The 12,382-nt window shown below is 51.0% G+C and overlaps 1 protein-coding gene across 5 annotated transcripts in view; it reads right to left on the reverse strand.

Annotated features, from left to right (window-relative positions):
• DENND2B (DENN domain containing 2B) overlaps positions 1-12,382 on the reverse strand; it is a 192,200-nt gene that overhangs the window by 24,540 nt on the left and 155,278 nt on the right. For 3 of the 5 annotated variants that reach the window (XM_080688683.1, XM_080688685.1, XM_080688684.1), the window contains 2 exons: positions 10,285-11,547; positions 6,668-6,804 (listed from right to left, as the gene is read on the reverse strand). In XM_080688683.1, the coding sequence (XP_080544809.1) occupies positions 6,668-6,804; positions 10,285-11,547 (1,400 nt within the window). The remainder of the gene's footprint in view (positions 1-6,667; positions 6,805-10,284; positions 11,548-12,382) is intronic. The other 2 variants (XM_080688686.1, XM_080688687.1) reach the window with 1 other exon arrangement.

The following is a 12,382-nucleotide window of genomic DNA, read 5'->3' on the forward strand; positions in this document are numbered from 1 at the left end:
AGGCACCAGTGGCCGGAATGAGGCATTGGAGGCAGCACACGTGGTGAGAGTTGGGCTCACTCCAGCTCCTCTATTCAGTAGCAAGACTGAGCCTGGGAGACCAACCAGCCCCATGGATGGCTGGGCTCATCTCATGCCCCAACGGAGTTCAGGACCCCTTCTGGGGGAGCAGAAGGGCTAGAAACAAGGGCCCCTGGAACACAAGCTTTCCGAGGCTAGGATGCAGGAGAAAAAACAATCCCCATATGCTTACCAATTTCTTAGTTTCCAAAGTCAAGATCCCCCCTATTGTGGTAGCTACTTACTACTATCAAGAAAAACCACAATGAATTTAGGAAATGCCTTTAGAGAGGTGAGGGAGGGTAGGGAGGAGGGGACAAGTGAATGGAAGACTTCAGTAAGAGTTAATAAGACTGCCCTGGGAGCAGCACAAGTCTCTGTAGTGCGAGTCTAAGACGGGTCAAGAAAGGGTTGGGGACCAGATTAAGTGATTCCCAACACCAGCAGCGTCCCAGCAACTGAGCAGCCGTTTTCCTGTAACACAGTCATGGTATGAAAATGACTTGTCTCCATTCCAGAGCCCTGACTAAGCAGAGCTGGCCCAGCCACCCTGCCTCAGGGAGCCAAATATTAAACCTGGCATCCCTTGCAAGTTGTCTCCTGCCACCCCACTGTGGGCACTCAGGAGGAGCCAGGGTAGATTCTACTTCTTGGCCCCTCTCCAGCACACTTCCTGGAGCAGTGAGGTGTGGGGATCAAGGGTCAGCAAATGCCAGGACAGTCGTCTGATCTGGTGAAATGAGACCAGAACACCACTGTTGAGAGGGGGACAGGAAGAGCACTTCCTCCAAGCTTATCAAATCCATGCTGCCCTGGGCCAGAGGAGCAGCCAGAGCCCTATCGTCATCCCCAACCCCAATCTAACTCCTTTAGATCAGAGCTTCCCATCTACTGACATTTGGGCTGGATAATCCTTGTCGTGGTGGACTGTCCTGTACGTGCATGTCTGCAGGATGTTTAGCAGCAACCCTGACCTCAATCCACTAGAGGACAGCAGCATACCCTCAGTTGTAATAAGCAAAAATGTTTCCTGAGCAAATGGATGGGTGGGTGGGTGAATGGATAATGGAAGAGAAGACAGGAAGGGAAGGAGGGAGGGAGGAAGGGACGGAGGGAGGGGAAATTGCTCCCCCCCAATTAAGGACCACTGCTTTCATAGGAAATATAATCAATAATATTGTAATAACTATGCACAGTGTCAGATGAGCACCAGACTTATCGGGGTGATCACTTCATAAGGTATACAAATGTCTAATCACTATATTGTACATCTGAAACTAATATAATATTCTATGTCAACTGTAATTAAGAATAATTTTTTAAAAAACCCACTGCTTTATATAAATGTTTCTGGATTTCCTAATAGTTTCTGAGTGCCATGACATGTATCCCTCTTTTCCTCCATCCTTCCCTTCTCCTCCCTCACTCTCTTCCTCATCTCCCTTCTTTCTTTCCCTGGAATCAGAGCTTTGAACATTGATACAAAATCCAAACCTGAAAAACAAACAAACAAACACAGATGTAGGAGACTGAGGCCCAAGGAAGGAATAGATGTACGACATTGATGCACTTAGTGACAACCTGGGAGGAAACAGGTGGGAACGCCAGGTTCTTAACACGAGTCTTACCTCTGGAAACAAAATTTCAAGAAAGCCTCACATGCCTGCTCCTCCTACCTGCCTAGTCCTCATATCAGCCACATTCGTCTCCAGCAATGCTTAACTTCCTGTCTGATATAACCAGGCCGCTAATCATTTCTCCAGGAAACGACTGCTGGCCCCAGCCCAAGCCCTGCCTCCCCAGCCTTGGCATGGGCCCTTCACAGCCCTAGTTCACCTGCTCCTCTCGGCTGCCTAGACTGTCCCTGGTTGCCCTCTGGAGCTGTCTCACAGAAATACTCCCAGTCATCTCTTCAGTAGTAAGGGTGCCAGGGGTGGGGGTGTGCAGAGACCAAGCAGGCCCTGAATCCCAGAGCCACTAACGTGAACCTGCTGAGAGCAAGTTAACGTCAAAGCAATAGCTCCGAGGCTGGGGGAGGAAGAGGTTGGAGGATAAGGCTCAGAACTTCCTCCGGGGAGCAGAGCCACAGCAAGGCCAGGGAAGCTAGGCCTGAGTAGAGAAACATGGTGAAGATTTAGGAGACAGACAGTGGGGCAGACTACAAGGCTTTCACCTGCATTCCTGCCCGGACTTCCCTGAGGCGGCCCTACACTGCCATGGGGGAGGTAGAAGAGGTGGCCTTCTTCCCTGGAGGCCTGGCCCTGAGCAATCCCATCTCATCTCATCAAGCCCAGCTGGGGAAGCCAGAGGTCTCAACCCTTCCCAGCTTTGCTGATGAGATAAGGGACAAGGGCATGGCCAAGAATTTCTGCTTCGAACTGTTAAAGGGACTGTCAGAGCCCAAATGTATCACAGACATCCTCTGGAAGGAAGAACCCAGCCCCACCCGGCCTGGCCCCCACTCCTCCCCATAGCTCCTCTGGTTATTAACCGAATGTGCCAGCACCCCCTCCCTACACACACCCAACTGGAAGAACCAGTTAGGGAAGGAGTGTGTGCGTGCGTGCGTGAGTGCGTGCGTGCGTGTGTGTGCATGTAGTATATGCACAGGCACTGAGAATTTCTCCAAAGAGAATCCTAAGCTTCCTGGACCACACCCTGGGTCTGCTGCTTCCCTCCGCATCTATCTCTCTGGGTTCCAACCAGCTGTTTCTTCTGGTTTTCCACTTTTCCGTCCCCACCCCCTCTTGCACACACACAGTGAAGAGAGGGCCAGGATTAGGGCCCAACTCCCTCCACAATGCACAGCACATCGGATGGGAGCTCTAAGGGGCCAGTGTTACCCACCCACCAAGCCTGGACACCATTTCCCACCTGCCTGGCATACTGTTCCCTGGGCTCAGCCTCTACTGAGCCTTACTGCTTCCCAGCCTGGGGACAAAGGAGAGAAGAGGGCAGAGGGAGAGCAGAGGCTTAGAGGGCTTTGCAGGCAGGCTGGGCCAGCCTGTCCCCAGCTCCCACCCACTCAAGTTCCTGGAAACGCTCCCTCAGCCCCAGCGAGCTGACAGGAGTGGGAATCTCTGCAGGAATGCAGCCCGGGCTCCCTGGTCAGGCGCCCAGGCCACTCCACATAACTCCCTAACAAGTTGCTTCCTTTGGTGCATTTTTAAGTGTCAGGCTCAGAATGCAAATGATGACAAGGCTTTGGAGAAAAGCAGCATCTTCCGGGGCAGAGGTCAAGTTGGACAGGTGAGAATTAACAGACCCAGGAAGCAGGGAGGCAGTCACTCTGCTTTTGAACCCCTCTATTGAAAGTCAGCAGGATGGCCCTAACCGGTTTGGCTCAGTGGATAGAGCGTCGGCCTGCGGACTGAAGGGTCCCAGGTTCGATTCCGGTCAAGGGCATGTACCTTGGTTGCGGGCACATCCTCAGTAGGGGGTGTGCAGGAGGCAGCTGATCGATGTTTCTCTCTCATCGATGTTTTTAACTCTCTATCCCTCTCCCTTCCTCTCTGTAAAAAATCAATAAAATATACATATATATTTAAAAAAGAAAGAAAGTCAGCAGGATGAACCTCAGCTTGCTTTGGAGAACCCCACCCCAGTTCCCCAGGCGTCCTGTCTGGTGTGGGAGGGAGGCCGGCAAACTCCCAAGGCCCTGGTTCAAGCCCACTGCTCACAGAGAAGACAGGCCAGTCTCTGGGCCAAATGGCCCTTAGTCTCTCACTGACCAGGAACCCAGTCCAATGGGCTGCTCCCCAAGGTGGAGGTTTAGCCTGGGTGCTCTTCCCCCACAGCCCCATAACATACACCCCTCCCAGAGCTCCGTCTGTCCCTCTGCAGGTCAGGCAGCACAAGAGCTGGGTGATCCAAACAGAATCAGAACCGGACCCTCACATAGCACAGGCTGGGCCCAGAACAGAGAGGCTTTCTGGGAAATCAGAGGCACTGGACAATCTGAGGCAAAAAGTAAAACTGACATTCAGAGTTCAGAAACAAGGGCCCCCTAGAACCTCTGGAGGAGGCTCTAAATCTCTGATCCTATCTCCAGGGACAGAGAAAGGGATAAATCAACCAGAGTCTAAGAGAGAGAAAGCTGCCTCTAGCCTCCCTGGTCAGGTCCACAAATTCAGACCCAGCCGCCGTGGGAGCTACAAAGAAGGAAAATGGGCACTGAAGTAACTACAGACCTAGAACCCACCCCACCCCACAAGGCAGAAGCAAAACCCAGGTGCCTGGGCCATTCCCTACCCTCCCTCCTCCAACTTTCTATGCAGGTGCCGAAGATCCAGAAGCTGGTGAGCAGCTAAGGAGCATGCCCCAGCTCCAATGCCAGCCCGTGCCAGCCCTTACCCTGGTTCTAAATCATCCGACCAAGAAGTATCCAGGCCGCTCCTATGTTGTCTTGCTTCCTCATGCCACCTCTCAAAGCGGCAAAAAGCCCCCTTTACTGAGCGAGGAGGCCCAATCCCAGACACACTTGCCTCCTTCTTCCTTTCTAACCTGACTAAGAAGGCTCGAGAACAGTTCTGCTGCTCAGGAAAGTGGCTGCAAAATTCTCTCTCTCTCTCTCTCTCTCTCACACACACACACACACACACACACACTCACACTCACACACACAACACCACCAGACACCGCTCCCAAACAACCCCAACCAGAGTCCTAGAATCATGGATCTCTGGACAGTTCAAATGGTTAAAGTGTTCCTTTCTCTCACTTCAGTTCTGTTCTACAAGAACATCCCCCCACCTGAAATCCCTGGGTGGTACAGAAGGGCTGTGAAGCTTCTCAAAGAGAGAACAGTGAGGACCAGTGTGGGTAGTGCCTCCTCTGCCCAGGGCAGCAGCCACAAGGGCCATGGGCAGCAATGACATTACAATTTACTCCAACAAGAGGAAATAGGACTTCATCCTGCAGCTGAGGTGGGGAGGGAGGTGGGGTTGTGCCTCTGATCCCCATAGCTCTTGACCCCAAGGCTGGGTGACCCGTGCATACAGAGCTTTTTCCCAGTTGTGAGGGACGAGGCCTCCCTCCTCAAGCCCTTTTGCTGTTGGAGAGATTTCACTCCCACAGCCTTCCAGTTATGACCTAATTTTAGATGGCTACATACTAATCACTTCCGTTCCTGGGAAAGCAGTGCCTATGTGGATCGGATCATTGTAGCTATCGCCCCAGAAATGCTGGCCCAGCAAGTTCTAAGGAGAAAAGGATGAGCCTGATGGCTCAGATCAAAGAGGGAATAGGTGGTTCTCTTTTCCTAAGATCCCACAGTCTTATGAAAGTCTACAGGGTTCTCCACTGGGGCCACTTCTCTCTAATGTGTTAACTAAGACTATGTCCCCTCCAGCTTCAAGGCCTACGAAAGACACAGAGACAGAGATAGGAGAGAGGATGAGAAAGATGAGAAAGATGAGAGAGATCAGAGACAGAGACAGAAAGAGGAGAGAGAGATGAGAGAGATCAGAGACAGGGAGAGGAGAGAGGGATGAGCGACAGAGACAGAGAGAGGAGAGAGAGCAGAGATGAGAGAGTAGGCCACTTCCCTGGGACACACACTTTACTTGAGCTGAATTAAAGCCCGCCTTCCCCAAAGAGAATGAGGCCAGAATTAAAGTGAACGCTCAAAATAAACCCAACCCAGCCTAGATTATTGGGTTTTTATTGACCCTGAAGCACAAGCTTGCCAACACCAAGTCCTCCCAGCTGTCGGCGGACAATTCGCTGAGTTGTCTTACATTCCTGACCTTCTGAGGAAGAGGAATTAATGGTTCCAGACTATCTTCTCAAAGATGTTTGTACAGCAAACAGCCTTGGAAGACAGGAATAGTCTCCCTCCAGGGCAGAGGCAGAATGGATTCCTGACCAGAGCAATAAGGATAATGTCTCCTGATGGGCAAGTTTGCAAGCGGCCCCTTGAAAAGATTGGGGTTTCCTAAACTGTGGGTGCTGCCTCTACCTGGACCTCCTCTCCACTGCCCCGTGGGACGTGGGAGCAGGGCAACCATGCGAACATACAGCTCCTGCTGCTGCTGTGCTATGAGTAATCAAGTCCTTTGCCTGTGATCCGGGAGTCTGCCAGCATCTGTGAAACTGGGGCCGGCTGAACTGGTTTGCCCGTAAGCAGAGGAAAATCTTAGGGGTTTTCACTTTAGGAGGTGCTTTGGTACATATTTAATCCCAACAGTAATCCTATGAAGCATTATTACTATTATTTTTGTGGTTGCCATAACATCATCATTTGAGAAAACAGAGGCCTCAGAAAAGTTAAGTGATTTGCCTAAGAACACAAAGCTGAGGAGGGGCACCTGTTGGACTCTCAGGCCTTCCAAAAATAAAAGAAAGGAATAATGTGGTTTTCCCCTTTTTATAGTCCCAGAACCCTCTTGGGTTTCAGTTCATTCCACGTTCGTTTCAGGTTTTAATCTCTCAGCTACCCAGTCCTTGCTAAACTACTTCCTCTGATGACCATTTCCTTGAGAGGTCCCAGAAGCTGTACCCTGGCTGCCCACGACTGACGAAGCAGAACCTGGAGTGTCCCCCTCCTGTTCCTGTTCTGCTACAGCCCCCAGAGGTAACCCCACCTGCCACCCGGGCCACTGCTTACCCACAATGTCTTCATAGGCATTCTCTTCTAAAGTGCTTTTGGATCCAAACTTGGGTTGGCTCTCAGTACCATTCTCAGTGGGAGAAGGGGGGTACAGGGACTGGAGACTGGATGCATCCTCAAACTCAAAGGATTTTCTGTGGATAACAAGAACAAGAGTCATTCCAGCTGAGCTAGATGCCTACTACCTTGTTGGGAAATGGCCATGGGCAACAGCAAAGACCAGATGTCCTCCTCCCAAGACCAGCTACTGAGCAAAGCACCAAGATGGGTCCAAACTTTCCACCCAAGTGAAGAACTAGATGGTCTGAGAGGCCCCAGCCTGGGGGACTGCAAATAACACCAATGATGACAACACAGGTAAAAGGCTGCCTCAGTTATCTCACAATGCCGCAACTAGGTATTGTGCCATGAGGAGATGGAGGCTCAGGGAGATGAAGTGGCAGAGGCAGGACTCGCCCAGGATGTCTGACTCCAGGCTCCGAGCTTTTGACTTGGGCCTCCAGGCATTCAGAATAGCCTCCTTGAGAAGCACCTGCCTTCAGAGTCTCACATCATGTAAGCATCCTTGCGAGTGCTCCTGCACTGAGCGGCCAGTAAGGGCTCAACACTGGAAGGGTGAGTCCCAGGGTTGCTTGGGGGTTGGGGAAATAGTTGGTGGTAGGTGGTTTGCTGGAACAGGAAGTGCTGAGCCCTCAAAACCAACCACACCACTTCTGAGGTGGAAGTAGGAGGGCAATCTGCAGCCAGAAGCTACTTCTAAGACCCAGCTTCCCTGCAGTTACTCACTAGCTCAGTTCCAACCTCCAAATCACCTCCTCTACTGTAGAATTTCAAAACCACAGCTTGTTTGTGCCCCAGATACCCTGAGCCACAGTACTGTCTACTCCTCTACTTCACTGGGGAGGCACTTCCCCCATCTAAGACTTGACTCCAGCTGCATCCTCTCCCTCTCCAAGGCAGGTTCCCAGCAGGCTCTTGGGAGGGAGAGAAGGCAAGGTACTCATTGAATCTCTCCTTTTACCCACGACACCTCCCTCTTTTTTTAAGTTCCATTAGACCTTTCAGCCAATGAAGTCCTTTCTCTCTTGTTTAATGAACAACTCCGGCTAAGAATCCTGAGGTGCAAGTCAAGGACTGAAAGTGTCCCACAGGCTACATCTCGTGCTCAGTTTGCCTGGCTGCTCTGCAGCACCAGACACAACTGAACACTCGACACCGCCACCGCCTCCCCTCGCCTCTATGACATCGTCCCTCTTAGTTTTCAAGGGCCTCTCTGGTAATTACTTTTCAGGCTCTTGTGAAGGATCCCCTCTTCCACTCGCCTTTCAAATGCCAGGGTCTCTGAGGGTTCTGTTTTCAGGACTCTTGCTAACTCAGCACTCTTGGGGGCCGGATACTGATGGCCATCCCCCTAATTGCCATTTCTACCATGACGACTCCCAAATCTCTGTCTCTGGCCTAGACTTCTCAACCAGTTAATATCCAATGGCTGAGGGCAGTGGTTCCTGGATTTTGCCCCTCAGACCACGACTGGTCTGAGACGAAGCTTTCATTAATACAGGGTATCCCCCCAAAATGTATACACACTTTAACAGCCAAAGCTCAATTTTGAAAATGAAATGTATTTTTAGTAAACACTGCCTTTATCATTATTCAAAGTGTGTATATACATTTTGGGGTCTCTCTCTCTCTCTCTCTCTCTCTCTCTCTCTCTCTCTCTCTCTATATATATATATATATATATATATATATATATATATATATATATATATATAGTGGTGTCAACATCTTAGGCAGATAGTTCTCAAGTCAGCAAATAAGACATAAATCATGAAAATCCCTCAGGAAGGTACCATGTCAAAGGCCAATACAGTGTCTTTCATTAAGACTAATATAATTAGTTTCTCCACCAGATTTATTTTTCTTTGTTTGAATACCAGAAGAAATATATTTTTTAAAAATATGTTAAACATAAGAATTATACCTGCACAACAGATACAAACTTACCATTTCATGCTCCTTAGGGAAATATGCCCACTGTGTGGAAAGGCAAATGAAACAGCCTGTACTTTATGAACCATTTTTTCCCCAAGAGCACAGATTTAAATTTGCCAAGTTAATTCTTATATGAAGTGAGTCCACCATATATGGTGTATGTGTGTGTATATATTGTGTATAAATGTAACATGCATGGGAGTATGTGTAAAACCTCCAGGCTGATCTACCGTCTCCCCACTGCCTTATTTCACCTAGCTCACTGCTTTCTGCTGCTCTCAATTTAGCTCAGCAACCCCACGAGGAGGCAGGCTTCCCTCTCCACCCAGGGCTAATTTAGATGCCTCTTCCTCTAGGTCTCTGCAGGTCCCACACTGACCTGGGCCATGGCGTGTAGCACAGCATCTATGATTTATTCATGCATCTGTCTCCTGCACCAGACCATGAGATCCTTGAATGGAAGAACCTTGTCTTATTTGCCTGGTATCCTCTTGACCAGCACAAGCAGGCTCTAACTAGGTAGTGTTTATAGAGGTGGGTGAATAGACCAAGCAAGCATTCTTGGTGGGCTGTTAAAGAGTTAAAGAGCCAGTAAGCATGTGGGTGGGCCAAAAACATAGGATTATCCTTGGCTCTGTGGCTCCTGGGTCTGAACCTCTGTGATATCTTCCTCCTTGCACATGGTGGGAAAGGTTCTCTATGAGATAGGATGTGCTGGATGAAGCCTGAAGTATGGGGTCAGATTGAAGACTTCCTACAAGTGAAGCAAACCTGGGTGCCCATCTGACGTTGGGTTAGAGGAGAAAGGCTGAGGGGTAGGAACATAGGCCTTCCAAAGGAAGTTGGCTCACAGTCTACTCCAATTCAGAGACTAAGATGCCTGCCAGCTTTTACCAACTCCAATAGCTCCAATGCCCAAGTCACCATAATGGTGATGATGGTCTGGGTAGTCAGGGTCAGGAATGCTGAGACTGACCAGAAGAACAATGTGAGTCTCAGGACAGCTCATTCTTAAACATGGCCAAGAAGTAGATGAAATGTTCTTTCACTCCTTTTCCCTTCAGGATCCAAGGATCCCCTTTTCATATAGGCCCAGGTTTTCATATGGCCAGGTAGCCCTCAGGGAAATCATGTTAAAGGTGTCAATACTATTGTGTTAATGATAACACGCAGTATTCAGATAATGCTGCACTCAAAGAACTAACTTTTGAGTGCTGGCACTTCAGGTAGTCATGAGGCTAAAATCCTACAGGTCTTGTAGGGCCTGTCTATTTGATCTAAAAGTAACATGGCCCTACCTTCCCAAAGAACACGGAGGAAGTTCCAGTGGGGCTCAGACACAGCCCAACTCTACTCCAAAGGCCAAACCCAGCCAGCGTGTTCAGTACCAGGCATTTGGGAGGAGCACCACACCTCCCCCGCCCCCCCCACCCCCCCACGTTTCAGTATCCTCCTCCAGCAAGAGTAGAAGAACAATCTCTTTTTCTGCTGGCTCAGGTTACCACCTGACAATCATCTGGTGCTTCAGAACTTACAAAAAACATGACTGACTTTTGACTACAATCTGCTTTTGCATCCTCCATTAGAAAGAAAGCCATCGTGCCAGGACCATGCGTTACCTGCTCTGGGACTTGCGGTGACCACGCATGTCCTTCTTGGGTCTCCGGGTGACTGGTGGGGCTGGGGTGGAGGGCAGGGGAGGTGGAGCAGCAGGTGTGGGCGAAGGAGGTAGACCATTGCTTGGCTTACTCTTAGGGTTCTTGTCAGCCTCATATTCAAAGGTGCGCTTGGGTTTGGGAACAGGATTCACAGCGGAATCAGGGGAACTCTTCGATGACAGCAGTTGGGAACTTGGGCTATTTCCAGGGCTCCCTGGCTTTGTGGAGCCACTGCCTTCCCTCTCTAGGGGTGGGCCTGCCTCCCCCACAACTCCAGCCACTCCTCTTGCCCGGCTGCCAGCGCTCACACTCGCGCTCCCCGTCAGTTCCTCCAAGGTGCCCAAGGTCCCAGTCTTCCTTCTTCCTCGGTCTACACTGTAGCAGCTGCTGGGGAGCTGGGGGAGCCCCCGGCCTGGCTGCTCCTTCAGGGCCTGTTCAATTTTTTGGATGCGACTCAGCACTGCTGAGCTCTCCTTCCTGCTGCCGTGCCCCCTGAGGAAGGCACTGGGCTCACCCCGGCCTGGCCATTTCTCCAGCCGGTAGAAAGAGTCCCGGACAGGGAGTGCCTCTCCTTCCTCCTCGGTCTCAGGGTAGGAACACTCGGAGAAGGTCCTGCTCATCCTCCGGAGGCCCTTGAAATCAAAGGTCTTTTCTGAGCTGCAGGGGGACGGCACGATGCTGGGACAGCCCACACTGGGGCAGCCCTCACTGACCGCCCACTCGCCCCCAGAGCCCTCCCGCTTCTCTCCACACGTGCTCATCCTGGGCAAAGTCTCTCGGCGACCCTCCCATGCTGAAATCTTCTCCCGGATGCCCAGGCTGTGGGCACGGGTGCCAGTGCGGTTCTGAAAGATGCTCCGTGAGTTGGATGCTGACTCCAGGGACGGAGTGCTGTGGGCAAGGGGGAGGCAAGCAGCTACTCCCTCTACATCCTGGCCTGCCCCCGGGACAATCTCCTTCTGGTCCTCTCTCTTGCACACTGAAGGGCTTCTGTCCAAATAACTGAAGCTGGAGGCCTTGAGGGGACAAATGGGTGGTGAAGAAGTGTCTAGGGAGGAAGCCTGAGGATTTGGAGGTGAAGGCTCACGGGGGTGCCAGTCCTTGAGGAGCAGCCGGGAGCTGGAGCGGCTGGGGTACCTGCAGGCTGCCGTTTCACTATCACTGAGGGGGTAGATGGGACTCCTTGGTGGGGAGAGAACTGGAGGTGGAGAGACTGACTGAGACCTAGGGCAAAAAAAAGAAAGAGAAAGAAGAGAAAACGGCAGTGAGAGGCCTGACCGCCAGAGGCATTGTGTTTTAATCCAGGAGAGCTCAGTGGCTCCTTCCTGTGAGACTCTCAAAAGCATTCGATTCACGTAATGCACCTTCACAGCTGTCCTCTGGGGAAGAGCGGCTCCTGGCCAACAGCAGGCCCCTCCGCCCAAGTCAACCCCAGAGACCCCAGGACTGCCTGCAGCAGAAGCCAGTTCTGTGACAGCAAGAGCATCCCGGGAGTTCACATCTGCCAACTAGATTCAGAAAGACCAGTGGTGTGCTGCTAAATTAACAATCGCTCTCTGGGGAGAAAGCACAGATTTGTAGCATTTGCCAGGTTCCACAGTATAAATATTTCTACTAAGGCTGATTCCAGGCTATCAGGGTGATGTCACTGAGTGAGGAGTTGGGAAGTGATGCTAATGATTGGTCCTCATGAGCTGGCACAAAGCAGCTCCAGCCAACAGTTCCTGAAGTTGCCCCCAAATATACACTCCTTTCATGTGTCTCCTTAACAAGCCCCCATCTCCCCTGAGACTTCTGCTACTGGACACAGATACTGCTCCTCAGCTTGGGTCTCGATCAGAATTCGGATCCCTGAAGGTCTCAACAGAATCAGAAGGGCCCCTGGAGAAAGAGTCCTTTCCGCTCTCAATGAGGAGGCTAATGAGGAGAGGAGGACACCCCCAGCTCCTCTCTCCTGCAGTGGCAGCCCATCAGACAAGCACCGTCCATTTCCCAGCTCCCAATCCACATACAGATCTTAGCGAATATCAGGAATCATTCTAAATAAATGCTTTTGCAT

The sequence above is a fragment of the Plecotus auritus genome, assembly GCF_963455305.1.
Source record: "Plecotus auritus genome assembly, chromosome: 9".
NCBI classification, from domain to species: Eukaryota; Metazoa; Chordata; class Mammalia; order Chiroptera; family Vespertilionidae; genus Plecotus; species Plecotus auritus.